This window comes from Chelmon rostratus, chromosome 4, assembly GCF_017976325.1.
Source record: "Chelmon rostratus isolate fCheRos1 chromosome 4, fCheRos1.pri, whole genome shotgun sequence".
Taxonomy (NCBI): domain Eukaryota; kingdom Metazoa; phylum Chordata; class Actinopteri; order Chaetodontiformes; family Chaetodontidae; genus Chelmon; species Chelmon rostratus.
In genome coordinates, this window is record NC_055661.1 from 4,004,598 (window position 1) to 4,018,017 (window position 13,420).

Below are 13,420 nucleotides of genomic sequence, written 5' to 3' on the forward strand. Positions count from 1 at the left end.
TGAAATTTGCAGGTCACAGGAAGGAGGGCAGAGGAGATGAGGAGGCCCAAAATAGAGAAATGAGAAGAGCTAATAAGTCTGCCACCGTCATCGCTGTAAACTCTTCATGTGTTGTGCAAGAATGGAAAACTTGGCAGGCATAGCAACAGTAACTAAGGCAGGCAGGGCTTCGTGAAGGGTCAATTAAGCTTTACCTTCATAGGAAATAAGAGGCCTGGCTCAAACATGAAAAACCAGAACGAATATACACATTTGGACAGCGGTGACCAAATACTCCTTTACAAATGTGCAAGAAATGTGCATTCATTTTAAGGAATCTAAATAAGACCTTATCTGGTCTGAAATAAAAAAAAAAAATTCAACCTTTGATTTGAAAATCCTCACCACTTTCTGCCATCTTCTGTCAAATTACACCTTTAAATATACATGTGTGTCCTTTCCAGAGAAGTATGTTGTTTCAAGTATTGTCGTCTATACTGTGAAGAATAGTGCTGTGGCTTTCTTTCATGCTGGTTTTGAAGTGTCGTCACCTCCTTGTTCTCTTAGCTCTTACTTTTATCAGTTGTCACAGCGGCTCTCTATGGAGCTACTGTCTAGCCTATAAACAATACATTAATGCTTTCAGCCACTGCTAGCATCGCTTTGTCAAAAGAATCACTCAAAGGGTGTTTTTCAGTCTTTTAGGTGAGATTTAATGGTGTGAGAGTTTAGAGTGGATAAAATAAACAAGTCTTTTCAAGGTGCACTTGTAGCACTTTATTCAAGGAATAAGGATAATTGTAATGCCTGAGTAATAAATCACTTCAAGAGGAGGGAAAGTTGCATTAGGTATACATTAGCATTTAGTGGTCCAATCAGGCTTTTCATTTTGGACAGTAAAAGATCAGATCAGATATCAGGGAGTTTTTATGAGTTTCTTGTCTTTTCTCCCCAGAGGTCAAGCATGGTATGAATCATGATTTGAGCATGAATCTGGGGTGGGAAGAGAGATATATGAAGATTTTAAATAAAATGGGATCAAAATGTAGTCCAGTATGTAATACAGTACCTACAGTTAAGGTAAATAGTTGGCACAAAAGAGGGCACCGAATGAAGTGCATCATATAATTATACAAAGCAGCTAATGAGGATGCTATGAAGCACACAGGAGTGTCAATAATCACCATATTAGATAGATGGATGGATAGATATACTTTATTTATCCCAAGCTGGGAAATTGCAGTGCAGCAGCAGCATTACACACAGTGAAATAAGTGAAACATTGTGAAATAAGACTATAAAGAACAAACTATACATAATAAAATATCAAATTAGCCGAGCAGTAAAAAAAATATATACGTAATAATAAAATAGCAAAATAGCAAACAGTAGTAATGAAAAAGTATTGCACAAAAAAGAATATCTACAGCAAATGGCAGTGTGTAAAAAATAAAGTGTACCCCCTCCCCTTTGATCTGTAGTGGCTGTGAAGGCGTCTTCTTCCTCCCGAAGTCGATCACCATCTCTCTGGTATTAGCTTTAGAAACTGGTTACGAGTTGACTTGCATGACTCTTAAGAACACAAAATTAACTTTTCCAACAATGTTTCCCACAGAAAAGTTGTTTTTGCCATAACTTTGACCCCTGTCTATACCACATTCCTGTCAGATGTGTGCTATGGAGACTAACCGGTTTGGGTCAAAGTTTGGCTGAAAACCTGCTGGAAAATCAACGCCCCTGCTCTATGCAATGTCAAACTTGTAAGCAGTCTCAGTGAGGCCGCTAGGTCTTTTCATCAGCGTAAGATAACCAGACCAAACAAGAAAACAGACCAGACTTCATTTAACATGCACCAAAAGGTTAAGGTGTAAACACACCCTAACAATGACTGTGATGATGATTGCCCCCCTACAAACAGGCTGTTCTGTTTTGTGTGTTGATGACATTGCTAAGATGGCTTTGTTTAAATGTAGATCTGGGGTGGTAAACATGGAGACGGTGACTGACACAGATCAGACACAGTGAGTAAGTTCACTCAGGAAACATGACGTCATCCATGACTCCTTTCAGGAAAGAATACGACCCCGATCGCTGAAAGGTATCAGCACTCAGTATTTGTATTTGTACTGCACCACACACATTAGGCCCACTGTTCAGAACACAATGCTGAAATCCTGGACACGGATCCAGTCCTGACCCAACATTTTACAGACTCTCCATTCTTGGTATATAAAAGGAAACCTAATCTATGCAATAAATTGGTAAGAGCCATTATATCGCCTGATCTTAAACAGACTCTCCAGGCTCTCCTTAATCACAGAAACTACCCCTGTGGAGACTGTGCACAAAGCCATGATTGAAAAAGTAGAGACAGCCAAGCTAGGACATGGGGGACAAATCAAATGCAACACAAAGAAGGTTATTTACCTATTTAATCTGCTGGGGTCGTATTCATAAAGCTTTCTAGTACAAAAAGTTCATCCCAGTGACAAAAATCCAAGAAAATTCTCAGATTTTTGGCGTTTTCTAAGATTTTGCCCCTACAATAAAGACTATGGCCTGGTAAAGATAAAAGTTATCATCATCACAAAACATTTTAGCCCTTAAAAGAGCTCCTAATGTGAAGATGACAGTTAGTTAATGAAATGCCATAGATTGGATAATGTATGTGGTGTATCAGGTGTGTGTTGTCTATTGTTTGTCTTCAATCTCATTATATGTGCACTTCTACCCAACACATTAATGCAATAATGCCGGCAACCACAGAAACTGATGAAAGCTGAGGCATTTTCTCCCATTAGTTGTCCTAACAAAAACATTACCAGGATGGTAAATTAACATAAGCAAATAAATATAAGCATATAACTAACTATATAGCATGTGAACAGGTTACTACGCATGTAGGCCTGTGTTTTCAGACATTTTAAAGTATGGACTCTCACATTGTTCGCCAATATGACCTCTGTAGTCCAGTTTCTTCCCATCCAAGACACTGATCAGTTAGTTCTCTCCAGATGCAGCCAAGAGACTCTAGCAGAGAGATCTGAGAACACTGCAACCTCTTCAGGAGGGATTTTACATGACAGTCTTAGAGTGAAAAATTACACTGAGCATTTTCTTTGTTTCATAATGCTTTCTGTGCTTCCTCACTCATATTTGTAGTTGATGAGGTATCATTTAGAACTGCATTTGGTCCCAAAAGAAAGATTTTGTCACACAAATGATTTCCAGACTAACAACTATGGAATGTCATCCAACAATACTGATCTCTGCCCATTAGACAGCACTCCAAACACTCCACATTATTGGATATATACAAGGCTGTGAAGATGGCTCTTTGAGACAGAGATAAAAAGACCGTGCTATGTAAATTGAGGTCAGCGGTCGGCTAAAGGACAGCACCAGTATAGCTGGCAGGGGTGGATGAATGTCAGTATACAGGCTTGAACCAAAGATCCCGCAGTCAGTGGGTGATGCAGTTAGAAGTTAATATCAATGCAGGATAACAGTTTATGTTCATTGTATGCATGAATGGAACATGTTTGCTACACTTTAATGTTCACTTTACAAAGGGCTCTAAAACTATTGTCATTGTCCTTCTTGCTCAAGACGCACTTTAACGCTAACATGCATCAGTGAGGCTACCATTGACTGAACGTCCTCTCTCTCTCTCTCTCTCTCTCTGTGTGTGTGTGTGTGTCTTCTTTTGCATTTACAGAAAAAATATCATGACTAAATCTCTTTACAGTATATTGTAATGTTCATATATGAAGCACAATCTAACAGTATGAGGTCAAAGCACGGGGCTGGCCAAAGCTCCATCCATCCATCCATTTTCTTCCCCTTATCCGGGGCCGGGTCGCGGGGGCAGCAGTCTAAGCAGGAAAGCCCAGACTTCCCTCTCCCCAGACACTTCCTCCAGCTCTTCCGAGAGGACCCCAAGGCGTTCCCAGGCCAGCCGAGTGACATAGTCCCTCCAGCGTGTCCTGGGTCTTCCCCGGGGCCTCTTCCCGGTGGGACATGCCCGGAACACCCTCCCAGGAAGACCAGGAGGCATCCGGTAAAGATGCCTGAGCCACCTCAGCTGGCTCCTCTCGACGTGGAGGAGCAGCAGGTCTACTCTGAGCTCCTCCCGAGTGACAGAGCTCCTAACCATATCTCTAAGGGAGCGCCCCGCCACCCTGCGGAGGAAACTCATTTCAGCCGCTTGTATCCGAGATCTTGTTCTTGCGGTCATGACGCAAAGTTCATGACCATAGGTGAGGGTAGGAACGTAGATTGACCGGTAAATCGAGAGCTTTGCCTTTCGGCTCAGCTCCTTCTTCACCACAACGGACCGGTACAACGACCGCATTACTGCAGCTGCCGCACCGATCCGCCTGTCAATCTCACGCTCCATCCTTCCCTCACTCGTGAACAAGACCCCAAGATACTTAAACTCCTCCACTTGAAGCAGGATCTCTCCTCCAACCCGGAGGGGTCAAGCCACCCTTTTCCGGTAAAGAACCATGGCCTCGGACTTGGAGGTGCTGATTCTCATCCCAGCCGCTTCGCACTCGGCTGCAAACCGCCCCAACACATGCTGGAGGTCCTGGTTCGAAGAAGCCAACAGGACAACATCATCCGCAAAAAGCAGAGATGAAATCCTGTGGTTCCCAAACCAGACTCCCTCCGGCCCTTGGCTGCGCCTAGAAATTTTGTCCATAAAAATAACGAACATAACCGGTGACAAAGGGCAGCCCTGCCGGAGTCCAACATGCACTGGAAACAGGTCTGACTTACTGCCGGCAATGCGAACCAAGCTCCTGCTCTGGTCATACAGAGACCGGACGGCCCGTACTAGAGGGCCCCGGACTCCATACTCCCGAAGCACCTCCGACAGAATGCCACGAGGGACACGGTCGAATGCATTCTCCAAATCCACAAAACACACGTGGACTGGTTGGGCAAACTCCCATGAACCCTCGAGCACCCTGCGGACGGTATAGAGCTGGCCCAGTGTTCCACGACCAGGACGAAAACTGAAAAATTGTTCCTCCTGAATCCAAGGTTCGACTATCGGCCAAATTCTCCTCTCCAGTACCCTGGAATAGACTTTACCAGGAAGGCTGAGGAGTGTGATCCCCCTATAGTTGGAGCACACCCTCCGGTCCCCCTTAGAGGGACCACCATCCCGGTCTGCCAGTCCAGGGGCACTGTCCCAAACTGCCACGCGATGTTGCAGAGGCGTGTCAGCCAAGACAGCCCCACAACATCCAGAGACTTGAGGTACTCAGGGCGGATCTCATCCACCCCTGGTGCCTTGCCACCGAGGAGCTTTCGAACTACCTCGGTGACCTCAGCCTGAGTAATGGATGAGCCATCCTCTGGGTCACCAGCCCCTGCTCCCTCTACGGAAGGCGTGGCAATGGGATTGAGGAGATCCTCAAAGTATTCTTTCCACCGCCCGACAATATCCCCAGTCGAAGTCAACAGCTCCCCACCTCCACTGTAAACAGTGTTGGCAGGGTACTGCTTCCCCCTTCTGAGGCGCCGAACGGTTTGCCAGAATATCCTTGAGGCCGACCGATAATCCTCCTCCATAGCCTCCCCGAACTTTTCCCATACCCGAGTTTTTGCTTCCACAACTGCCCAGGCTGCAGCACGCTTGGCCTGCCGGTACCTGTCAGCTGCCTCAGGAGTCGCACAAACCAACCACGCTCGATAGGACTCCTTCTTCAGCTTGCGGTGTCCACCACCGGGTTCGGGGATTGCCGCCACGACAGGCACCAGAGACCTCAACAATGGAGGTGGAGAACACGGTCCATTCGGACTCAATGTCTCCAACCTCCCTCGGGATCTGGTCAAAGCTCTCCCGGAGGTGCGAGTTGAAAAAACCCTCTGACAGAGGGTTCCGCCAGACGTTCCCAACAGACCCTCACTAACCGTTTGGGCCTGCCAAGTCTGTCCAGCTTCCTCCTCCGCCAGCGGATCCAACTCACCACCAGGTGGTGATCAGTTAACAGCTCAGCCCCTCTCTACCCGAGTACCCAAGACATACGGCCGAAGGTCAGATGACATGACCACAAAGTCGATCATTGACCTCCGGCCTAGAGTGTCCTGGTGCCACATGCACTGATGAACACCCTTATGCTTGAACATGGTGTTCGTTATGGACAAACTGTGACTAGCACAGAAGTCCAATAACAGAACACCGCTCGGGTTCAGATCGGGGAGGCCGTTCCTCCCAATCACGCACTGTCACTGCCCACGTGAGCATTGAAGTCCCCCGGTAGAACAATGGACAACAATGGCAGCGACCCTCTCGTTCACCGGGGAAAACTCCAACACATGGCGGCTAAGGTGGGGAGCTATAAGCAAGCCCACACCAGCCCACCGCCTCTCACCGCGGGCAACTCCAGAGTAGAAGAGAGTCCAGCCTCTCTCAAGGAGTTGGGTTCCAGAACCCAGACTGTGCGTGGAGGTGAGCCCGACTATCTCTAGCCGGTACCACTCAACCTCCTGCAGTAGCTCGGGCTCCATCCCCCCCAGTGAGGTGACATTCTATGTCCCCATTGCCAGATTCTGAGTCCAGGGATTGGGCCGTCGGGGCCCCCGCCCACGACTGCCACCCAAATCCCACCGCATCGGCCCCTTCTGATTCCTCCTGCGGGTGATGGGCCTACTGGGCCCACGTCGCTCCTTCGACAGGAAAGGTAAAGGAAATAAACTTTTCTTAGTCTCTCTGTGTTGGTCCCGTGGCTACGGAGGCATTGACCAGAACACAAGAGTCAAGTGTATCATTCAAAAAGAGGAAGAGGCAACAACAGATGCTAAGATAAGATGCAATTAATTGCAAGCAGCACGCAATGCAAGAGCAGTTATGAACAAAGATGGAGCCAACAGAATGTGTGGTCACCTCTGGCAATTTGGCTATCAATTAACATTTCTCAAAGAACACCTCCACCCACAACTGCCAATGTGATCGAACTGTTTATTTTTGCAGCAGATTCACCCATCCACCATCATCCTCATCATCATCTCAGCACACGCTGGCCAAGATGCATTTAACCACACAGAGAGTTCTACATCACTAAGCACTGAGCCAGCATGCTAAATGTAAAGTATTTGACCCTATATACTCTCATTAAATATCACTCAACAATGCTGAACAGATCCCGAAAGATCATTAATGCAGTAAACTCGAAATGTGTGGAGGCGCAGTCATCAGGCTGGACACTGCGCCCTCTAGTTCATTCTCTAACCCCTCATTGATATACACCATTCCTAGCACATAAATGTTGTCATTGGGAGCTGTTTTGTGATGTTTTCAAAAATGGCCATTTTCATTCAGCTATTAAATTTGATCATTCATCAAGTCACATCCATGATAGCATTTTTGTCAAATGCTGATTAAAATGCCCAGCAAGAGAAAAGGAGAGGAAGCAGAAGAAAGCACAAGCCTAATATCAAGGCACAGAGAAGGTCTGTACTGAGAAAGATGAAATGAGAGCCAGATAAGCGCTACAAAGGGCTCTAAGTACAAAGTGAATGGAACTCTGGTATCTTTGATCCTGGCTATCTCTCTCTTTGTTTTAAAGCTTTAGCTCTCCAAAACCCTTCATCCTGGCCCTGTGAAGTACAGAGCAGAGTGCTTGATTTGGCCTGCTGCTTAGCACCACATATCCATGGCTAATGGCACTGTGCCATACTGAGTGCAGGTGGATGCTGTGGAGTCTTTATGTCCATTATGTAAGTGTGTGTGTGTGTGTGTGTGTGTGTGTGTGCTTCCATTTAGCAATATTTTTGCATGTAGCATTTATGTTTTTTTTCCACTGGTAGCATGTAGTGTCACTGTGCATGGGATTTTAATGCGTTTACAGCACCTGTTTTGACAACCTCGGTTTTGTTTGTAGTGAGACGGCCGCTGTGAACTTTGGTGAAGTCCATGCTTTGAATTCAGCTGTCCATTCTTAGACCTGCAGGGCGGAGGTGGTGGGGGTGCACTGACATGCATTCTTTTGCTGCCACAGCGTTGCCAGTGGCACCCACCACTCAACTTTTCAGCATTTTTAAAATCTCTTTGCTAATCCAAAGGCTAATTTTCCACACTGTTGGGGCATGGCCTATGTCCGATGTGTAGTGTGTGCATGGTAAAAACTCTGAATAAGCAGTGCTTTAAACCTGCAATAACTGTTTGTTTGTTTGTTTGTTTGGCCACTTGGGAGCAGCAGTAAAAAAAACTGCTGTTAGTTACACATCCAGTAGCTTTGGAGCAATATTATCGTTTATTTGGAGTCATGTTTGTGTGCGGGTAGCGAATGTTCGTGCCATATTTACTCTCTTTTAGCTCTGTTTTTGGTCTCCACCAACTCCTGAGAGAAATATCTTGTTGGTCTCTCTTTTAGCTCTGTTTTTGGTCTCCACCAACTCCTGAGAGAAATATCTGAGTCTTTCGCTGCTAAATGCTCCACTATTTTCTCCAGCTAGTTGCTAGCTGTGTATATTTGCTGCAGAGCAAGTAGTGTACAGTGGATTTTTGGGTCTGAAAAATGACACCACGAATGAAGTGAAAGTAAACCACATTCACACTGTCGGTGAAAATATCTTCACTGACATTATTCTAAAAAATCTTCATTTCTAACGGCTTTAAATAACACGATGTTAGAGCTGATGCAACTTCTGTTCTGAATCCTGTTCCTTCTGTGCTTTTCAGCTTCCCTGATCTTTAACACTAATATACAGGCACACAGTGACTTTTGAGAGGAGGAAACATCCTCCTGTTTTTTGGCTGTTGTTTTAACAAGCCATCTCAAAATACTTCTACCTTGTCCAATATCAACTGCCTATATAGATCCAAAGTCCTGAAGTCACCACTGGATTAGCTGACGTTCTTCTGTTTCTAACGATTTCAACAATCATGTTCCTTGGGTTGACTGTCCATTTTGTAAGATAAATGAATATTCCAGCTCTTAGAAGTTGAAATCTTTATACTTTTGACGTAATTTGGTCACATCACCTTTATCCAAATATTAAATACATTCAGCTTCAGTAATTTAAAAAAAAAGTGTGAAGAAGGGCCCACCACTCATCTTTTAACCACATTTTGTGTTCCTCATTGTGGTCTTGATTTTAAATCACTCATCACTACAAGTATTTGCACTGAAACAGCTTGACCACAGAGGCTGGCAGTTGCAGAAATCTCTTGGGTTCAAATAGCACTTGAAGCCGTGGTTTGTGAGCGCGCACCACAGATGGAACCATGTGTTTGAGTTGAATTCTTCTGTAGATGGTGAGGCCTCTTTTTGGGGAACGCTGCACATATTCAGCTTGACATCCACAACAGGGGCATATTTTGAGGCAGCTGTTGCGCTCAATAATTCACATATTTATTCAGAGGCAGCACACAAAAAGGCTTCATAAAACTTTCTGCTTGTGCTGTCTTGGAATGCATAAATATGTGAATTATTAAGTAAAACCTCTACTCCCCATATGTGCCCACACTGCGGCTGCCATATTGACTGAGATTGTTGGTTAGGTGCATCCCACATTTTATCTGCTTTTCCTGGCTGAGGCATTAAACAATTTCCTCTAAATTGCAAGTTTTTTTTCTCCCAGTAACCTGAAAGCTGCACACACAGCTTGTTTACTGAGTCACAAACTTTTGAGGATCAATTTCTGTGCAACATAATGCAAAACACCCTGTAATCAGAGCTCTGCTTAGTTCATACTCAATTCTCAGAGGGCTCAGCTGTGTTTGTTTCCAGCCAGCAAATGCACAACACACGCTGTATGTTCTAAATGTGGTGACATCTATATTTCTATAGGGTGCACTAACTGATGTCATGCATTTATAGCAACATTCATGGCTTTCAGGGTAACTTTATTTGTTCCAATTTCACTGATCATCTTTTTTATCTACCAGACAGAAGTTAAATAATAAAATATGACATATTACCAAGCTGCGATGTGCAGATATGGGAGAGGGAGAGTTTTAAGCTTTTGAGACCAACTTGCAACTTCCAGATTTCTTGAATACATATCTATATGAAAAACTTTTTGACATTTTTGCCGAAATATCCTGACAGATAATCTGCTAGCTCCTCCTCGCACTCCTAATGGCATTCGTAAGAATCCACCATGCCTGAACAAAAACAACCAATCAGAGTCAATTGCTTGTTGAATCTTATTCCCATGTTGTCAAATACCAACATTTTTAGATGGCGTGTTATTTATTGTTATTGTGTTATTGTTTACATTTTAAAACGCGTGTTAAAACGACAGTTAGTGAGTATGTTACACCCAGCGATGTGATGTAGAGAGAGGGTAAGGATTCATTCTGTCTCTTAATGGCGCTGGTTATACCTTATGAGGCGTCAGCTAATTTGAGTTTTAACGTTACCATTTTGATAATCCAACGTAGCCAGTCCTTTGAAATGCCCTGGGGACCAGCTATAACTTGGGGTAACCGGCTAGCTTCAACATCAATGCTGTCAATAGCAATGACATCATGTCAGCAGTACAGATTTGATTTATTCACTGTTATCTGTGGATGAAAAACTTCTTCCAGTTACATTTCAATGGCACAGCTTTTCTTTTCTCATCAGCATCTCCTGCAAATACTGATAACATTAGTCTATAATTAGAAAATGAATTGCCATATTATTGTGTTTTGACATTTTTGATACACAAGCTGATTGTACATTTTGCTTTTAATGTGTGCAGTTTGTGTTTGGCCTATATTCACTCAGTCAGATATCATTTAACAAAGAAGCGTAAATAACAATGAAGATTATTATCACTGATAATTTGATGATGACTAAATCATTTGAATAATAAATGAATGAGCAAAAACTTTCACTGTCCTTTACATAATTTGTCTTGCATGATGGTTTTTTTTTAGAAAGTAAAAGTGCTAAACATAAAGCAGACACTGCACGCATTAGAGGAATATGTACAACAAATACATGTATTAAAAACACTATTATCTGGTTCCTCCGGGCCAACCATGCAGGATGAGAATGTTACCATACAGTGTGTCTGAAACTACAAAGATACATTGGAGGTGTCAGATATTACTTAAACTGAGTGTTTGAACCTTTGATATTATTATCTGTGTGCTACTTTATTTGACTCCTTAAAGAAATCCTCTACCAAGGCTGCAACACGACTTTGAAGTCACAGTGAGAGATGCTTTGTTTCTGGGACATTACAAAGTTTCCTGAGGTGACAATGAGGTAGTTTTGGGGTGTGTGCAGGCATGGTTACATGACTTTGTGTCAACATCCGGAACTCTGCTGTGTGTGTGTGTCTGTCTGTTTGTGCGTGCGTGCACATGTACACTGTATTTGTGTGCATTCGACAGCAGCACAAAACGTCCTGGCGGCTCGGTGGCCTAGAGAGCATTTAATGTTGTTTCCTGTCAAAAGCTTGACAGGTCACTCCGCTCTTTTCCTGTCTTATAGGAGAATAGAACAAACCGGAATAGGAAAGATAAGAAAAGCGAGGAGGAAACAAGGGGCAAGCTTTTGTTTCATTTTGACTTGGACTCGGGGCTCATTGTGGACCCACCAGAACATAAAGGTTTCTGAACGAGATAATGATTTGAGTTGAAAAGGCAGCAGGCAGGGATTAAAACATACTGTTGCTTCTTGTCTCTCTCACCTCAGGCCACCAGTTTCCTGTCAGAGGCCCAGTTTTCTGCTGAGCTACCAGAGACCCTGGATCCTCTTTTCAAGTTCCATGAGACCATTGCTAAGGTAAGAATACCATAATTTATCCTACTTCTACCAGTAAAACCTCTGAATCACAGCAGCAGTCACGTCTCCCAAGTGATAAAACACTCTAACAATATTAAGCCTCAGATGCTGTCGTATACTCAATTCAAATTACATGAGTACAATACACAGGGTTGGTATTCACTTCCATTAAAGTCACTTTTCTTGATCAGAATTATTCTTTTTTTTTTTGTCACTTTACGCCTGCCATTGATCATTTTCATCATTATGTTCCCTCTTAAAAGTCACAAAAATACTGCCTTAATCGAGTTTTTCTGCATTTTACAAATTGTACCCATAACATATTTTACGAGCCACTGACTGACTGAAACATTTCAGTTCTGGGAGATGGAAAAAACCACTGATATTATGCCTGGATAATTAAAATATTAAATCAGATGATTTAAGTAATTAATGCTTTACTTAATTCACTTTAAGGAACCAAAACATTTTCTTCATATCAACCAAAACACCAGCAACATTTCCATCTTCAGTAACCCCAGAAAGCTTCATGGCAGCTTTCTCAATTACAGTGTCCACTTAGGCTCACAAACCGCTCACTTTTATTTTGAGACCCCTGCACAGGCATAATCACATTTGCTGTTTCTAGGCAACCATAAATCCAGCTGCTGTCAGTCACTCAGCTTGTGTAGCAGATGAAATTAGCAGGCTCATTAGCAAAATCAAACATTAAAAAAAGTCACCATATATTTTAGCTGCATCAGTCAAAGCCTGGTAGTATTTGCTGATATTCACTGGAGATGAAGCTGACTGTGCAGGAACAGTCTCTGCTGTCTTCACTGTCAGTGATGAAGAAAGTCCTGCCTCTGAGGAGAGAGCTACAGAGATCTTGAGCCATTTCACTCAGGGCTGCACATTTTTCAACTGTGATTACGATAAATTTTCAAAATTAGTATGGGGGGAAAAAAAACGTGTATTACCACCATCTGCTTCTTTTACGATTTGTATCTCACATTGTGGCTTTTTAAAACAACCCTCACTGTTATGAGGAAATCTTGTTGCTTATACTGTAAATGTCACCAGCTCCACTGTGGGATAGCTGACACAGTTTACAAATTACATAAGACACAGTGACATTTTCATCATCTTCTATGGAGGCCCAGCTCTAAATGATCACACTTCATTTTGGTGTGTTCTTACCTTGGCTCCTTAAATGTGTGAAATTACACTTAGTTTACAAGTACTGCCCTGGCAGGACAACTACAGTCCCAAAACTCACAAACTAGCTCAACCTGCTACTGTGTATTTTCAACACACACAGGAAACTTTGTTCAATATTGCACAGAGTGGAGGAGAGGACAGATGTGAGCAGGATGTGTAGGAGAGAGGATGACACGTTAGCACGAACGAAGCTCTTCTTCTGCTGAACAGGGCGCCATCTGTGTATCTGGACTCCGGTAGCATTCTGTCTGCTGTGTATGCCTGTTTGATGCACGCGTCATCCAGAGTGCGACTTCAAATGTATAAAAGTGCTCCCAAGCGCGGCTGTGAATGTACTGTAGCAGATGCTATTTACATATGGTCGGCCCAACTCGTCCTCCTGTGTTATGAAATGGTTTAATTTCTTTGAATCTCCATTGCTTTAGCTATTGTTCAGAATGTTTCCAAAGTGTGTGTACCTCTCCACATTTTGAGTTGCACCCTATTGGTGTCCAGGCAGGCTA

At 43.5% G+C, this 13,420-nt stretch overlaps 1 protein-coding gene across 1 annotated transcript in view; it reads left to right on the forward strand.

The window, feature by feature from the left end:
* LOC121606000 (inactive N-acetylated-alpha-linked acidic dipeptidase-like protein 2) overlaps window positions 1-13,420 on the forward strand; it is a 472,539-nt gene that overhangs the window by 387,553 nt on the left and 71,566 nt on the right. Inside the window, exon 14 of the mRNA XM_041936153.1 lies at window positions 11,628-11,717. Within this exon, the coding sequence (XP_041792087.1) occupies window positions 11,628-11,717 (90 nt within the window). The remainder of the gene's footprint in view (window positions 1-11,627; window positions 11,718-13,420) is intronic.